Raw genomic sequence first — 17,527 nt, 5'->3', positions numbered from 1 at the left:
ATTTATTTTTTATTAACATCACATTCCCCTATTACATTAAATTGTTTTACTGTTTTACAATCTGACAATCCAAGACAGAACAAATGCATTTGTGAAATAACATTCCCCCATCGTGTTCTAGAATCTCCGGGAGAAACACTGTGCATTCTATAATAGTTTCACTATACAATGTGCAGGTAATCCTTTCTCCTTGTGGCACAAAACTATATTTTTCTTTCCATTTCTTTTGAAACAGTCCATGACATTGCTGTGACAGTGTTTGAAAGGGTTTACTTGCAACAACACCAACTGTTCAGCTGAAGGTGTTTCAGCCATACATACAGTATAACACTTTTTTAGCGTATTTACATAATTTTGCTCAGAAGCTACCAGTTTATGTTATGGCAAAGGTGTAAGGTTAAAGAGTGGACTGGAAACTACTTGCCTAGTTATTGTCTGTCCAGTTTACATATGGACATGTAGCGCAGTGGCCATGATTCTATCTCTTATTTCGATATCAAACCATAGGCTATCCTTGGATTTATGTAGTCTGGTGGTAACTGATTACCACATAGTCTGGCAATTAGTTACGTAGTCTGATTTACGTAAAGTATTCAGTATCACGAATGCAGCAGACCAACTCCAACAAAAAACTAAAATTCCAATTTTTTGGTTAAATTCTAAGTTTTTGGGTTGCTTTATGTTTGCCACGTAAAATCTCAGTGCGTGTTACCTACTAGCACACGTGTCATAAGTTGCTGACCGTTTGTCTTTGGACTGTAGGATGAAACTAGAGCACCTGGTTTTCTCCTGGGTATGTGGGAGTACTTTGGTGTTTGTGCTCCATACAGACAACACTGCAGCAATTGAATGCTGGGCCCCGGTGCTAAGAGGCACGAATGTTAACCACTGTGCCACTCGCTAGGGTTTCTGATTTGGAAATTACATTTAAAACTAGCAATGCAAAAGGCACACATATGGTATGCTGTCAATGCAGGTTGAACAGGTATGAAATTTTAATAGTTAAAAACTAAAAAAGTGGGGTAACATATACCAGCCATGCTGAATTTTAAATTATTGCCAAGTGATTGGTAATCTTCAGAAGATGACGTGCTAGTTGATGGAAGCTTTGTTTTGAGATTTTTAAAAATCTCATACTTGGACCTGTAGTTTAAGGACACCGGTGTGCTTTTGCCCCTGTTCTTGGTACTTCATTTTCTAAAACTGGAGTCAACAGTGATGTGTTGGAAGATTTTAATGGTGTTTCCTGGAACATTTTCAACTGAATTGAAACTGGGCCGATTTTCCTTCCTTGGGGGAAGTTTTCTAGTTTTCCAGTTGACATTTTTCAGTGACTTGAATTGACAGCTAAGAATACAGTCCAGCTTTGCATTTAGAATTTGAAGAGATATTGTTCATTGTGATACAGAAATATCTCAAAAACAAAATTTAAAGTATATTTCCTGAAAAAATATCTATCAAAGAACATTAAGAGTAACTTTTTTCAAACACTTACAATGTAATTACAGCAATGAGTAGAGCAGCAGTGAAGGCATTCTGAAAATTCATGGTATCAAGCACTAGTTTTAGACTGCTATGAGATTTCTACCATGCATTTAAGAAACTGTATTATGCCTCGATCCTTTATCATCAAATTTCTGCATTTTAGAAAACACTAAGTATCTACATTGCAGTATCAATTTTAGCTTAAAAACATATTTTCAGTGTTCTGCAACCTGGCTTGAAAGTTTTTTAGATGTATTCATCAGTCTCAAATTTAAAACTTAACTGTGGTGCACTAACACAATGAAAATAATCAGAGAAATGTATGGTAATTACTACACATGCAGACCTCACTGATTAAGCATCATTGTCTGAGATAAACATTTCTCCAACATTTCCAAGCTGGAGTCCAAGCTTTACAAGCAGACACTTGTAAAATAAATAATTTAAATGGATTTAATGCACTTCACAATTACATTATTGTTAAATTAACCCCCCAATAAAATATTTAGCATTGAAATGCAAATGCATTGGAGTCCTTGTGTCCACTGCCAGATAGTTCAGGAATGATTCTAATTCCACTGTTCTCTTGCAGCAGTATGGCTATTATCATTATTATTATAATTATTATTATTATTATTATTATTATTATTATTAACATCAAGCCATTTACTACCTGTGATGAAATGAAGACACAAAGTAAAGTAAAAATTTTACTTTGTAAAGTAAAATTTTAATTAAATTAAAACTAACTTGGATAAAAAGTAAATGTCCAGCTGAGAGACCATGTATAAACCAGTACTGTCCTCAGGACTTTCCTCTGCAAAAAGAGAGGTTTTGTGAAATTGTAACTAAATCCCCAATTGTTATTTCCCCAGTAAAATAATACAGTTGGACTTTTGTCAACATCACTAAATATCAGAGAATATCCACGGTAACACATCCGAAATACAGACAAGCTGACTTCCCAATTTTCCCAAAGTTAAGTCTCGACTTTTATTTCCAAGTTTTGAGATTTCCTGCACATTCCAAGAAAGCTGACTATAGAGCAGAATCCTTTCCATTTGAGAAACTGTCTATCGTGTGTAGGTATCCATGGAATTTTTTCCATCTGAGAAGCTGTCTGTGAGGCATAGTGGGACTTTTCTGTCTTTTACTACGCCAGTCGTCCTTTGGCAAAGAGCCAGGGGACAGTAATTGGACTCTGTGATCATTTACAGCATTCTCCCTGTGTGAAGTAGGTTTTAGACGGAAAATGAATCAATTAAATGGCATTATTGGAGAAATAGTAGTGATGTGGTCATAATCATGGCTTAATTCCATTCCAGAAGACAAAGACATAGGATTATGTTGCTTTTGCAGTAGTTTAAATTTACTGCACTGTTTTGTTCAAACCCTGAGTGCTACTTTCTACATTTATAAATGTATGCTATTTATAAAGTTGTACTGTTATAAATGCAGGTTTTTTGTAGTTACAGTGACCACCAGTCCATCTGCTTTTTAGATATGAATAATTAAGGTCTCTTGTAATGACAACATTTTTATTCCAATGAAATAAAAAAATTACAAGCCAAAATTCTGACTGAGCAACAAGGCTTTTTGATTGGTAAAGGTTAGCAAATTTAGTTCTAGTTTTGTCTAGTTTCACTTTCCAGGCTGTTTGATTTGACCTTCACCTTTGACTGGAATAAATATTATCTTGTGATGTGTCATGATGGTAGTAAACCATTCATATGTCCCACAGGTGTCTACACTTCAAAATGTTTGGGCTGCTGCACTGTCTTGTGCTTTGATTTAAATCTACAGACTACTATTATTATGACATACATCAACTTAGAATAATAACAGCTCCATTATACTGAAGTTTCATTTGTTTTGTCACGTGCCTTTATAACGTATTTGAGAGCAGGGATAGGCTTTACCGGGTGATACACTGTTTTTTGCACTTGTCAAAACATTTTTTTGCCACTAGTCTGCATGATCTATTAAATGCTGTCTTACAAACCTTATTTAGGGTTTGACATGTTTTATCCCATCACAACCACTGAAATCTCCAAAGTCACAGTTGGCCTCACAGCGGCATGATTAAACAGTTCCTTCCTTGTCCAGCTGTTCGGTTTGAGGTCTGATCTAAGCAGTGTGTAGGTAGTTAAATTCACCTTCCATTTCTTAATTATCAGCTTCATTGTGCTCTAAAGGATATGAAGATAATGTTTTTATATCCTTGTCTTGGTCTATGCCCGTCTACAGGTTTCTACAACTTAACTACAACTGAAGGAAGAAAAGATGAAACTTCAACAACAGAAAGCTACTTAAGTCTTTGTTTTAAATACACTACCTAAATAAAGCACCTTACAGAGATAAGTATATTAATTCTGACATCATGTGAACCACTATTAGTGCACACAGAGAGAGGCCACTGAGCTAGTTGTGTGGCTTATTAAGGTAATTATGAGCATCTAAATTTAGGTTTGCCAGCAAAGATTTGAATACTTATGCAATAATGACTTTTCCATTTGTCTTTCATATTAATTATGTATTTACCTTTGTCTTTTTTGTTTCTTGCTTTGAATATGTGGAGTAAGTTGTGCATATAAAATATTAATTGTGACTTCAAAGTGTCACGACTATAAGATTTAAAGCAATACAAATTTAATACTGTCTGATAATATTGCAAGCATTACATTTACTCTTACATTAATTTATTTAGAAACATTTTCCATTGTATTAATAAAACTGTATATTGTACTTCTTTGAATCCATGTGTGGATATTGCTCTTATTGATTGATTCTTAGTAGATAAAAGGTACTCCCTTAGTTTAATGTACTTATTTCTAGTTATTTCAGTAAATTAAAACCATCAAAACACTACACAATGTTATGGTTTTGCCTCAACATCTTTTAAATTTACTGAGCTACAGTATAGTAATGTTCAATAATACAGAATGTCCTGTGCAACAGAAGAATATTCTCGCTTAGTCCAATTTTAGTGTGTGCAAAGCATCAGGTCAACTTGGATTGTGATTAGTTGCAAATGTTTGTTTTTTCTTATGTAGCATTTCTGGAAGCAGATCAGTCCTGCTGTTTGTTGATTGTCATGCACTCCAGGGGTTTCTAAAACTTTGTTTAACAATGGGAAATTCTGTGCCTAGTATAAGGAGTAATGCTCAGTGTTAATTAAGGAGTGCAATACTGTTTAACTACAGTATGTTCACAGTTCTGTCAAGATCAGTCTCTCCTGGAGAGGCCTGAGGCAGATATGATTGAAAGTTGAAACTGTTTCTGCAGGAAATGTTTTTGGAAGGTAGCTATGACACTAATGTCATTCTTCTGTGTGTAACATGGGTCCAGTAGAAACCATTTCTTCTGAAATTTCTTCATTCTTTGAGAATGAGGAAGGTGTGTATAATTTTCTGACATATGTCAAGAAAGAGTTGCCTGAAAGTTTATTGTGACAATATTGACTCTGATTGAGGCAAGCATGTTCAGACATTTGATGTATGGTCTTGTCCATGGAACCACTAGTGTGAAGATACCATTTATGGGATTATGACTAAACACCTCTAAGTCAGAACCCCCCTTAATATGTGATCTCTTACTCTTTCACTTGCCCCACAGAGGTGGAATGAACCTCATGGTACAAGATGTATAGGTGCCAGCATACAGTACTGTATATGTGACTTCACAGCTGTCAGTTCCATTCTTCAGTCTCTATTATGCTGTATTGCAGAGCTATTACTTCTCAAACTGGTAATTTAACTTGGTAATTTCATGTATTATTTAATAATATAGCTTTTTATAAAGTGTTATCTGCTACAAAATGACTTGTACTGTATCAAAAGTAGTTTTTCAATCTGAGGCTTGTTGTTCAGCAAAGTCAAGAGATTATGGGCCCTCAACTGATGTATAAAGAGGCCCTGAAAAACTAATTAACTTTAATCTTTGAGCACCAAACTTTTATTGTGCTCTGCGATACACTGAAAGTAAGCTAACTGTGGCACAATAGGAGGGAAATTTGTATTCTTTTTAGATATTCCTCAAACCACCAAGGGACACCCCCTCATTATAGGCAGCAAGTTATTCAAGTAAAAAGTTTATTAAATTGCATTCAGGCCAGGTGTTTCTGGAAACTGGGGCACTTGCTTCTTCCAGCAGGTGCTTGTTGGAGTGGGAAAGATGCATGAGCTCTGTCATGTCTGTACCTGGTAAACAAATCGCTAGCTGCGTAATTACTTAGCGACTGTGCTTACTTGGGGTGTAAATACCGATACTAAAAGAACCTGTTCCCTGGGGAGCCCCTCACTGCTTGGGCCCTGCTTCAGTGCTGAGGACCCATGCATCACAACTGCTCTGTGGGTCAGGTTCAGCAGATCCTCATCACTCGGAATTACAACATCATGAAAAATAAAGACCCCCTTTTCGCAAAATACTTCTCTACCTAATATTTCAATAAAGAAAATAAACTCAAAGTATTAAAAGCTGGCATCTCAGATGATTAGCCCTTTCAAATCCAAATTATTTTAAACACTTTAGAAAATTGTTTCCTTTGGTACACATGTTTCCAATAGCACCAAATCACACATCAGAAAAAAATTGAAAGAAAATAATTTTGGAAAGAAATAAATGATACCAAATGGCATCAGTGGGCTGCAATGGTCAACTTTTTGGACACCTATTTCCCAGACCAAACAGTGTCTTCATTCTAGCCGGCGGTTTGTGTAACCGGCGGTTACTTATTAAGTAACTGGCGGTTACTTATTTTAACACTTCTTAACTATAGTTCGATTAGAGACTATGTGTTCAAATCATTTTAACAATTGAAAATATATTCTTCCTTTCTTTCTATGTACAGTGTTTTAGTTTGTACAGTCATTTGTTATAACTATTTTAGTATTAGTGTATATGTTTCTCTCTTTCTAGAGTGTAGAACTCAACAAAGCAATTACTATTGCGGGTTATGCAGTTGGCCAGTTCGCATTTCTTGCATCTCATTCAGTAATAGTTCTGAAGCAGCAGCAATGCATTAAGAACACACCTACTGTACAGCATCAACCAGCTGGAAGAAAATCCACATGTAGTATCTGAGTGACTTGAACTCAATATTGTGCAGATCAATACCCCCTATACTTTGTATAATCTGACCAGTGCTGGCTGGGGCACCTGTTTGTACTTTTTTGGGGCAGCTGACCATCATCTTACTGTATTAGCTGGTGCGCAGCCAACCATAGTAAAGATCATGCAGACAACCTTGTTGTTATACCATTTTACACACATTTTGACACATTCTGCTTTCAATGTAAGAATTAGTGTCCATTCTACAGAATGTAATGTTTTGTGTGTGTGTTTTTTGGAGAAATTTGAAAATTGCATGAAGAAAATAGATATTTCTTTCTATAAGACTACAAAAACCTTAATTCACCTGAAGAAGGCTCCACGGCCAAAACGTTGTGTTCTCTTTCTTCTTTTTTTCATCATGGAATAAACCTATAACTTGTTCCTTTGCAGCCTACGCATGCTGACGCAGCTACCCACCTGAACTTTAATTAATTTATGTTTACATTGATAAAGAAATATACTTAAATTAATTAAATTATGCATATTTTGTCCACGTAATTATTTCAATAAAGCATGCTTTGCACCAGCTAATAGATCACAATACAGGAGAAACATGACCACTTACTCCCAGTGATGTCGTGTTGCATCACTATTTTTTGGACACCATACAGACATTAAAAAAATGTAAACTCTAAACAGTTTTCTTACTAATAATAAAGGCCTCTTGTAACTTTTAACACAGAAATTGGAAAATTATATATATTTAATGCTATAAGATTTTTGTGAAAAGACAGCTGGTAATCAGAGCTGTTCATACTTTCAAAACAAGCTCTCTTGAATATGTCCCGAAATGTGTTATGACTGAAATAAACTCTCCAATTATTGGCTAAATATTAAACCAATAGTGGCACTGACTAGTAACAGCTTCATGTGACATCTTAAAGCAGGAAATGTGCAAATGTTGTGCTAAAAATGATGATGGCATATAGCATCATTGAGCTGGTAAGGGTGAATTCTTAAATTTGACTTACTTCTCCTACAAATGTGATGACATTTGTAGACAGGTTTTAGATCATGGTCCGTCATTGAGAAGCTCTGTTTGGTTGTAATGTAATGTTACCAGATTAGAAAAAGGTGAGCACCTTAGAAAGTGACTGACAGTACATTGATTTTTTTAATCTACAACCTACCAAAGACACAAAGGAAATATTCACTTGATAACCTGTATGAGTAAGAGCCTTTCTGTGTTTCTTAGGACCATACTTGAAATTCAGCAGGTTAAAACACCTCATCACCTGAGCCCAATCAAATCTCTTATGAATTAGGTGATTTAAATAACATACACTTAAATGTAAAAAAGGAGATAAATGAAACCATTCAACATTCAATGACAATACAAAATCCATATTTAATTCTTCTAAAACTGTGCGTGCACAACATGCATAATGATATGTTTGCTATATACACCTTTTATTAACTTTTATTAAGGATATCAGTGCTGTACTGCTCGTAATGACTTATTAAAACATACTTTTGTAAGAATTAATAGTAAGAGTGGGCTAGTGTGTCAAGGCATTCATTTCAAGTCCATGTTGATCTAGATACCTTCACTTGGAGCCTGTGTATTGTCATCTATGTGTATAAGTCAGCTATGGAGGGGAATCCTCTGGTGGCAGTACACACCAGGCTGGAGCCAGCCAGGTCATCCTCCTGCTGATTTCGTCAGAGAACTGTGAGCTGGCAGTATATGCATATTTGTATGCTACAGTGCCTTGCGAAAGTATTCGGCCCCCTTGAACTTTTCAACCTTTTGCCACATTTCAGGCTTCAAACATAAAGATATAAATTTTTTATTTTATGTGAAGAATCACCAACAAGTGGGACACAATTGTGAAGTGGAACGAAATCTAATGTAATGTAATGAGTTACTGTCTTTTTTCATCCACTTTGGAGGTTTTCTATAAGCAGAGTACTGATGAGAATTAGATGTGCACATCGAGGACTATCTGCAGTGCAGTACAGGTCTGCTCAGTAAATTGTTTGCTTAATTGATTTGGGCAAGATAAGGTGTATACTAAATTACAGTGTTGATTGCCAACCCAGGCAGCCAGCTAAAAAATAGATGCATTCCCTCTATCAGGCTATTTCTAGTGACATAATCCCAGGAAGACATTCACAAGAGTAAATAACTATTTTTAGAGAGTGAATCAAACTCCCTGTCCATATCACATTTTGAGCTTTGAGGTTGTCAGAATCCTTTTTATATATTTATGTGTTCTTTATGTGTCTATCTTCAATGAGTGGAAACCTTTTTGAGATGAAGACAAATGACAGAAATGTGTCTCTTGAAAGTTATCAAAAAGATTGTCAGCTTTACTTTTAGATAAAAAGGAAAAAAAACAATCTGTCATAGAAAGTTAGTTTTTCTGCTTACATACCGAGTTTTCTTTTCGAATTAGCAGGATCTAAAAGAGTCATCATTTCTAATTATGGTATCAACCTGACAGCTGACCTACAATGGGGAAGTTGTTTTCAAACCCCCTGCAAGTCCTCCCCCACAGACCCCCACCTGCTACTGTAGGGTACCCCCAAGTGGGCTCTATCTTGCTACCATAGTAACACACTGTAGTAGAACTAATGGGAATCCCAGTTTTCAAATTGGAATGCCTGTATTAATGGACTTCAGGGCTGAGTGAAGGCTACTCTTGCACACACTAACACATAGTGCTTGCACAAGTCATTTAATGTGCAAGACATGAGATAAAGCTGGACTGATGAACGTCCCTTCTTGTTTTAGTTTTATTTGGACAAATAAGAGATATTAATCTTCTTATGAATTGCATACTAAAAGAAAGTCAAATTGTCTAATAATATAGTGTATTTGTTATATACATGATACTGTATGATTATAGACAGCTGGCAATACTCACAGAAATAAATAATTTGAGATCTTTTTCATGCCTTCATTTTTATTTCTTCAAAGTAAACTCTACATAAAAAAAGCTTTTAGCTTTTTAGTTGGGCAGCATCTGTAGCTTTAAAGTAAACAAGCACCATGGCTTTTAAATACAAGAAATAAACAGCATACTAAAAGGTTGATTGACTAAGCAAAGTCTTACACAATTCTGTAATTCTACCCCAGTTAAAGAAGAATTTAGTCAGCCCAGGAAACAATCTTTCCAAATGTACAGACTGATAAAGTTTTGCTCTGTCTTATGCACTTTCTTGCCATAGTTATGTAACCTTCTTAAGTGCTCAGTGTGTTCCCTCTCACTTTTTTATTCAAACCTCACCAGGTGCAATAAGCAGAATTTAGCAGTTAAATTCTGTAATTCTACCCCAGTTAAAGAAGAATTTAGTCAGCCCAGGAAACAATCTTTCCAAATGTACAGACTGATAAAGTTTTGCTCTGTCTTATGCACTTTCTTGCCATAGTTATGTAACCTTCTTAAGTGCTCAGTGTGTTCCCTCTCACTTTTTTATTCAAACCTCACCAGGTGCAATTATATATCATAGACCTGTACAAAATGGAGTAAATGGTCAGATAGGGTTGATATAATTAATGGTCAATCCTGAGGATCTGTTTTAGGACCACTGTTTGTCTGAATTTATATCAGTGATCTAGATTCTGGTATAATGGGTGAATTAGTCACAAGATTTTTCTAAACAAAGATAATATACCAACACTGTTGAACTACAAATGAAACTAAAAGTTGCTGAGACAAAATGGGAAAGCAAGTGGCAGATGACAAACAAGTGCAAGCTGTTGCAAGGAGATAGCAAAATTATAAACTGCCAATGTATGGAAAACAATGAGTTTGAAGAGGCTACTTATAAGAAAACTTACGTGTTTATATAAACACATTATTTTCATTTTCCAGGCAATATAGGAAAACAGTAAAATGTAAAAAAAAATAAGTTTGAATATAGAGGTAAAAAAATAATTTAAATGAGGATATACTATAAGTTTATAAATAGAATACTTTGCACAATTTGGATACAACAAAGCAGGAGAAATTGCTCTGAAATCATTTCAGAGAAGAACTATTTGATAAATTAGTGGGCTCAAATGAATGTATTGCATTGACAGGCTAAATTTATTTTATCTTTTTAGCCTTGAACGGAGTTAAACTACCTTAATCAAGAATGCAAAATTCGCACGGACATCCAACAAAGAAAAACAAAACACTTAAGTGGAAATTAAGGGGGGGTTCTAAGAAAAAACTGAAAACAGCACTGTGTATAAATAGAAATGTGTACTTCTTTACACAAAGGGTTGTGATGGCATGGGATCATTGGTTCTATTAGCTACCAATTAGTTAGGAGGTGGAATGGCCTCCTCTCCTTTGTAACTGTTCTTATATTCTATGTAGTTACAGTGGGAAACTGAGGGAGAGAGAAGGTAATTAGAATTGGGTGCCACTGGGGAATGCATAAGCAACTCAGCAGTAGAAGTACCGGTCTGCATTTTGAAAGGAAGTAGAGCTTTCAATTCTGTTATTTTAAGCACACTGAATTGCATTAGGTACAGCATTGATTTAGACCACCACCAGGCAGCCTTCAATTACTACTGAAATTTCCTGCTGTATTTGAGTGTGGTGTTCTGTTCACTGTGAATGAAAGCAGGTTTCAATAGCTAGTATATACACTATAACCCTGTGTCAAGATTTTGTTTTTAACCTGCTTCTTTGAACAACAAGATTACAGCACTGTCATTTTTGGTGTGAGCATTTTGTTAAGAAGCTATTCTTGGACACATTAAAAGACACTGACCCCATCTTAGTTTGTGGTGAACAAAACTTCACTGTTTAAATTGCATATCCTTGTTTGGTGTGACATGAGCAGCAGCTGCAGTACGTACTGTATTGTATTTTAGGAATCATTTTTAAATTGTGTTTTTTTATAAACACACAGGTGATTGGACATCTTAAAACACGTCTTTGTCCAATATGTTTGCTGTATTACAAAAAAATATTAAAGTTTTAATGCCAAGGCAGCTTCATCTGAGATTTGAAATCTCAGATTTTAAAATCTGATTTTTTTAAATCAAGTTATCACCTATGTATTTATAGAAACTGCAGTCTAACACTATAACACACTTAATGCAGGAGTGCAGTTGTTAAGACAGTTTTGAAAATAATGCTGCACCTACTGTACAGTACTTTATTCCCAAAGACCTGCAAAATAAGAGATCCCATTGATGTTTTCATCCTGACTCTCAATATCCCCCTTGTGCTTTCTGCTACTGTTTTGGATTCCTCTGTATACATCAGTGAATTTCCTTGAAAATAACCTGCTGAATGTGATTAATAATTCTTTTGATCTTACAACACAATTTACTGGAGCTGCAGAGTTCACAGCATTTTGCCAATTCAGGTCACAGATGTGACTTTGTTTTTTCTTGGAAGGAATGTGCATAGTCACCCATGTGTACTCATTAAAGACTTTTTAAGATGATTAAAGTGAAACATGGGGATCACACTGGTGATCTTTATCAGCTGTGATTGGCAGAGGAAAAGCTTTTGTTCCTTTCCCAAATCCCCCGTGCTTCTTGAAAGCTTGTTGAATATGACTTTGCATATTTCAGAATAGACTGCTCTCCTTTAACTTGGAAGAAGTTTAAATGGATAGAAATTCTGTAGAAATATTTTATTCCGAGAGGTTTGCTGAATTTGTTTTTTCAATCTGAAGGTTTAGGGTTATTAATTATTTGTGGACAACAAGAGAGAGGAAGGATGTTCAATTGTGTAGTAGGTAATAAAACAGAGATAGACTTATAATAAGGTGCAGAACAAACTGGTCAATCATTGAATATAACAATCTAGAATCCTTCTAGGGATGGCTAGACAAGAACTGGAATTTGAGTGGCTGCTACCATTTGTAGCAGGAAGACAGATCCAGACAATGGTTTGTTAGCATGTCCTGTAGTCTTCCACGTTTGTCCCTTTTTCTGGACAATCATGTGATGTATTGCAGGTAGCTACCATTTCATAAGTTCAGTCAAAGTCTAACAATGATGAAGCAAGCCAACAAATATAAAGCGATATCTAATGTAATACTTTGTAGTTAACTCATCTGGCAGAGGAAATGGCTGAAAAAGCACTGTCACAAACCCCATAAGTAGCCAGGGATAACCAGGATGAGCCAGGGAGAAAATGCTGCAATGCTGAAGCTGGGATGAAGGGAAGAGTGCTAGAAAATATGTGCAGTGCAGGGTGTATCCAGGAACCATTTATACATGGGGAAGTGGATATTAGAATGTGACACTTTCTGTCACTGCTGATTGCTTCACCAAGCTCTTTGACAATAATAGCTTCACATGTAATCCTGAAGGAGATCTGCAACAGCTCTTCCAAATCCTTTGGGTACTGTTGAACTACTGCAGCTGGATTGTTTTGCTTTGTTTATTTTGTTTTATTCTTTTTAAAATATTGACCTTAAAATCGTGTCCTTGTGTTGTATTTGTTTCTCTCCTACCTCTGTCCTGACAGTGTCTTTTACGAACATCAGTGCTGCCACAACCCACCAAAAGAATCCCCAAAACACTGGCACAGATTTCAAACATGACACTATGAGCTAGAAGGCTTGGCTGCAAAGTTTAGCAGGAACTAAGAACAATATGCATAGCGTGGAATGAAAAACATGTATGACACTGGTTGGAGCTTGTTTGAGTGAGTAGATATACAGTATTTTGGAGGAAGTGAATGAGATATACTGTATGATGTGGGTGATGTGTCAGTGAACAGGTAACACTACTAGAAGCTAGCAGCAGTACCAGAGTAGAGATTAAAAGGCTTGAGATTAAAACTCTTTGGGGTGCAACAGAAGATTGCAAGCAAGAAAAGAGCTACCTCTTGCAGAAATGTGACACTTCCTAAAAAAAAAGGTTGAGGGCTGATAGCAAATGACAGAGGGAGTAAAGGGGTGGAAAACCCATCGCCATTGCAGCCTGGACTGTGGGCATCATGAACTTTGAGAGTTGTGAATGAGGAGGCCCAGATCCACTGCAGACTGACACAGTGCACCCATGGGATGGAGCAGGCATCTGAGTCCAGAGGGCTTCTGTAAGAACATTGAGAAGGATAAGGGAAAGGGCAGAGACAAAACAGTAAATATTGGCTGGGGCCATAATTGGAGAGAAGAAAATCAGAAAGAGGAAGAATGAATGGGATTAGGAAAAGCAAGAAGGTAAGGGAAAAAAGGAAGATAAAATGGTTGTAGTTGTTTGGAGTTTCATGGAGATTTAATCACATAAGGAGAACTGAAAGAAAAGTGCAAATGACTTGGCAGCAGCAGAGACTTTTGCTTGCTATGGAGAGTTTGAGGAAGAGACTGCTGGCTTGCAGGAGATGAGCACTAAAGGTATTGCCTTCCTCTGATGAGACCTAGAAATGCAGCAGAGTGCTAGAAAAAGATGTGCACAGTGCTGTGTTTCGCCAGGGAGTATTTATACATAAGGGAGCAGAAATGAAACATTAGAATTTGCCTTTCTCTCAAACCTCTGTTAAGTAACACCATTTCAGAGTGAAATGTTGTCACCTCTAATCCATTTACTATAGAGGCATTATCTGATTGCAACATTGTTTTTATGTACCTTTTGACTATGATAAATTATTTCTACATACAGTAGGACATGGCATCTGGAACACTCCATTAAATGTGCAGTTCATACTTGTACTTTGTAAAAAGCCAAAACCACAACCACTTTATAGTTAGTAAGAATAAACATTGCTTACTTAAATCTTTGTTGTATGTAAACATTAACTCCCTTTTGAAAAGAAAATGTCCCAGTGGATCATACCGTACAATATATCACAGTCATTCTTCTGCTGGACTGGCCTGTTTTTTGGGGGGGGGCCCTTTCTTGGAAAGAGGCCCCTCTAGATCACAATTTGCATATACTGTACATGACTATTATCAGCTTCCCATTACTATTTAGAAATAACGTCAATACACCTCAAGCAGCCTTTTCTAAGTTTTAACCTAGAAAATGTGGCTTGTCTACATACTCTATGATCTGACATATTCAAAACCGAATTGAATACAAATGCATTATTACAGTGACTTGGTCTGGCATGCCTCTGTTTTAAGATCATTTACCCTGATCTTTTTTATGCTTCCTTTTCTCAGCACCCAAAAAGAACTAACTAGCTGAGAACCTCCAAAGATGTAGTGCATTTGCCGGTTGCAACTCTGGTACATGATTTTAATTTTAAACCATTGCATCCTACTGTAGTTTGCAATCCAGGTCAAAGTTCACTTGTAATGTTTCATTACGTGTTTGATGTTAATAAAATTGATCATCACAATATTTACTACTTTTTGAAATAAAAAAAATGCATTCGGTGTATACGCACTAGACGTACATTCACAACTAATAATATTATAATTTATAACTAACACACTTTAACAGCCTATATTAGCACAGCAGCAACAAGACGTGGCACTGGAAAGAGTTTTTGACTCATATTTGAATGTCCTGACTAAAAAAAATAAGTTATGTTGCACATTGAGGGGGCCCCCTGGTGGCCTTGGGCCCTAGGAGTCTCCACATTCCCTTAAGCCAAGGGCTGGCCTCGCTCCCATGGCTGATAAATCATTCTATCCCTTTGCAAGATTATTTGAATAACATAATACAGAGGTTTAGAAATACAGAGGATTAGGCCAACCACATTTCACTTTTCTCTCTTTTCTTTGCAGTTAATGCTTTAATTTTTCCTGCACATAAAACTCAGAATCTAAGAAAAAAGGCAAATGAAAAGAGACCATTTAGCCCATCTTGGATGTTTGGTAGTTTAGACATTTCTTAAAAGATTCTGGGCCTCGTGGCTGGCTGGAAAGCCTGTTTAAATTACCCACAATTCTTTATGCAAATTAGTGTTTTCTATTGATTTTTAAACAGTTTCCCTGGTTGACTGTATCTTTACTCTTTAGGATTTTACGTATTGGGTCAATTCTCCTCTCAGTTTCTTTTTTTTAGATAAGATATTAAGCTTTCTTATTCTGTCTATGTATCGTATGGCAATCCCCCGAGACCATTAATCATTTTTTTTTTACTTTGACCTCTTTCTAAGGTTATAATGATCTTTTTACTGGTAGGCCTATTTAGCTAAGAGTACCAAAACTGAAAACAATATTTTTAGTGATGTCATACTAATGTACTGTAAACCTCAAGCGTTATGTCTTGAATTTGATTTCTACATTTTCTGTTTCTCTGTGTACCCAAGCATTCTGTTTGTTGTACTTTTTATTTAATGGAATTATAACAGGAATTATAATAGATATTAATGTGAATGATTAGATCCTGCTTTCAAACACTTCCACTTCATTAAGTACTCTTGCACCTGGGACTTTCTATAGTGCATCTTTCTCATACCCAATCTACACCCCTACAGCAAAATCCTTGGTCAATCCTCGTAATACTAAGAGCAATCTTGTTCTTCTGGCACACATACTGTACAATATGTATATGTGCTGTATGTTCAGACTACTAGATCATGGAACACTTTACACTCAATGTTAAATTTCCCCCATATTTTTGTGTTTACCCCTTTGTTTTTATCATCTTTGAATTCAACTGTTTGCTAACCATATCAGAATTTAAGTTAATATACTATTAATATATCAAGAAGACCAAGTGGCCTAAAATAGAGGCCTTCTGTATATCACTGCTTACATACTGTACTGTGTGCTCAATTATCAGCTATGTCCCGTAAAATGTTGTTTGTTTCCTTTTTGTTATCAAGTTCTCAGGCCATGTGTATATACTGTATTACTTTGTATTCCTAAAGCTTTAAATTTGAGAATCAACCTTTTAAAGTGTTCTAATTAAAAGTATTTTTTATTATCTACCGTGCTTGTTGCTTTACTGTATATAAGAACCCTAACAAGTTAGTTAAGCAAGACCTCCCATTTCTTATTCAATGTTGTCTGTCTTTTAAAGTGACATTTTAAGAAATAAAATGTCCTATCTTGGGTCTGAAAAATAACACCATTCATTGCCTTGAGTATGTTTGAGAAAACACCATCAGGGTCTGGTGATACTTGTTTTTGAAGCCAACCTAACCCCTGTTGAACCTCATGATTTGTTATGTTAAAATTATCCACTTTATGACATTCTGCTTACAATATGTTTAACATTTTGTATTATTGAGCACCTATAATTTCTTAGGCTATGTACTCCCTCCTTTACAGTTCATTTTATGTTGTAGCACAAGGAAAAAAAACACAAATGGAGTGTGTGATATTGTAATACCTACACAGTTTAGTTGTCATTTTTTCAATGAACAGTTTCTACATAATACATTTCTAATATCCATGTGTTTTCTTAGTTTAAAAATGTTAAATAAAGAGTTTCAGAAATTCAATGAAGATTGCTGGTAATTAATTTAAGATACAGTAATCACAGCTAGTAATAATTCCTTTCATGTCTTACTAATCCAGGTTTATTTGTTATTAATAGTTCAGTTCGTAAAAGCTAAACCCAACTCTCACATGTCATCATTTCCGAATAGATACCTTTGTGGTACAGTAATAACAACAGAGGGATGAGGTTTGGATCAAGGAGCAGGCTAGGTGACGGCAGAATGAGCAAGAGACTGGCTGATTTTCATGACAAAATCCAATTACCAGTCCAAATGTCCATACATCAGTCTGTGGAGACAATCTCTTGCTGAAGCTTTAGCTTCAGTTTTTCCAGCCTTGAATATACAATGACAAGCTCCGATATAAAAGAGGTGCCCTAGAGATGCCCTGCAACATTTGCTGCCTTAGAACAGAACCCCCCAACTTCCCCAGGTGTTTTAAACAAGGCAGGTGAGGTAATGATGTTAGAGAAAAAAAAAAATCCTTCAGTATTTGGCTTTTTACTGGAGATGCTTGTGTTTGTCTTAAAATGTCATATGGCATTAAGGTATTCCCAATATCTAAGTAGTTGCTGTCTTTAAATAAAACTTTGTCTCTCCTTTCTAATTGTGGTTTAATTTAAAGT

General features: G+C 35.8%; 1 protein-coding gene across 2 annotated transcripts in view; it reads left to right on the top strand.

Annotated features, from left to right (window-relative positions):
- The window catches only part of spata20 (spermatogenesis associated 20), a 129,920-nt gene that overhangs the window by 72,656 nt on the left and 39,737 nt on the right, over nt 1-17,527 (top strand). Inside the window, exon 16 of one of the 2 annotated variants that reach the window (XM_015355909.2) lies at nt 3,733-4,149. The exons of the other annotated variant lie outside the window; for it this stretch is intronic. Coding sequence (XP_015211395.2) covers nt 3,733-3,747 — 15 coding nt within the window. The 3' untranslated portion in view covers nt 3,748-4,149. Of the gene's footprint in view, nt 1-3,732; nt 4,150-17,527 lie in introns of those variants that run through there. 2 annotated transcript variants of the gene reach the window in all.

This window comes from Lepisosteus oculatus, chromosome 9 (assembly GCF_040954835.1).
Source record: "Lepisosteus oculatus isolate fLepOcu1 chromosome 9, fLepOcu1.hap2, whole genome shotgun sequence".
NCBI lineage: Eukaryota > Metazoa > Chordata > Actinopteri > Semionotiformes > Lepisosteidae > Lepisosteus > Lepisosteus oculatus.
The sequence above is the reverse complement of the archived record's forward strand: the minus strand, read 5'-3'. Positions and strand labels throughout refer to the sequence as shown.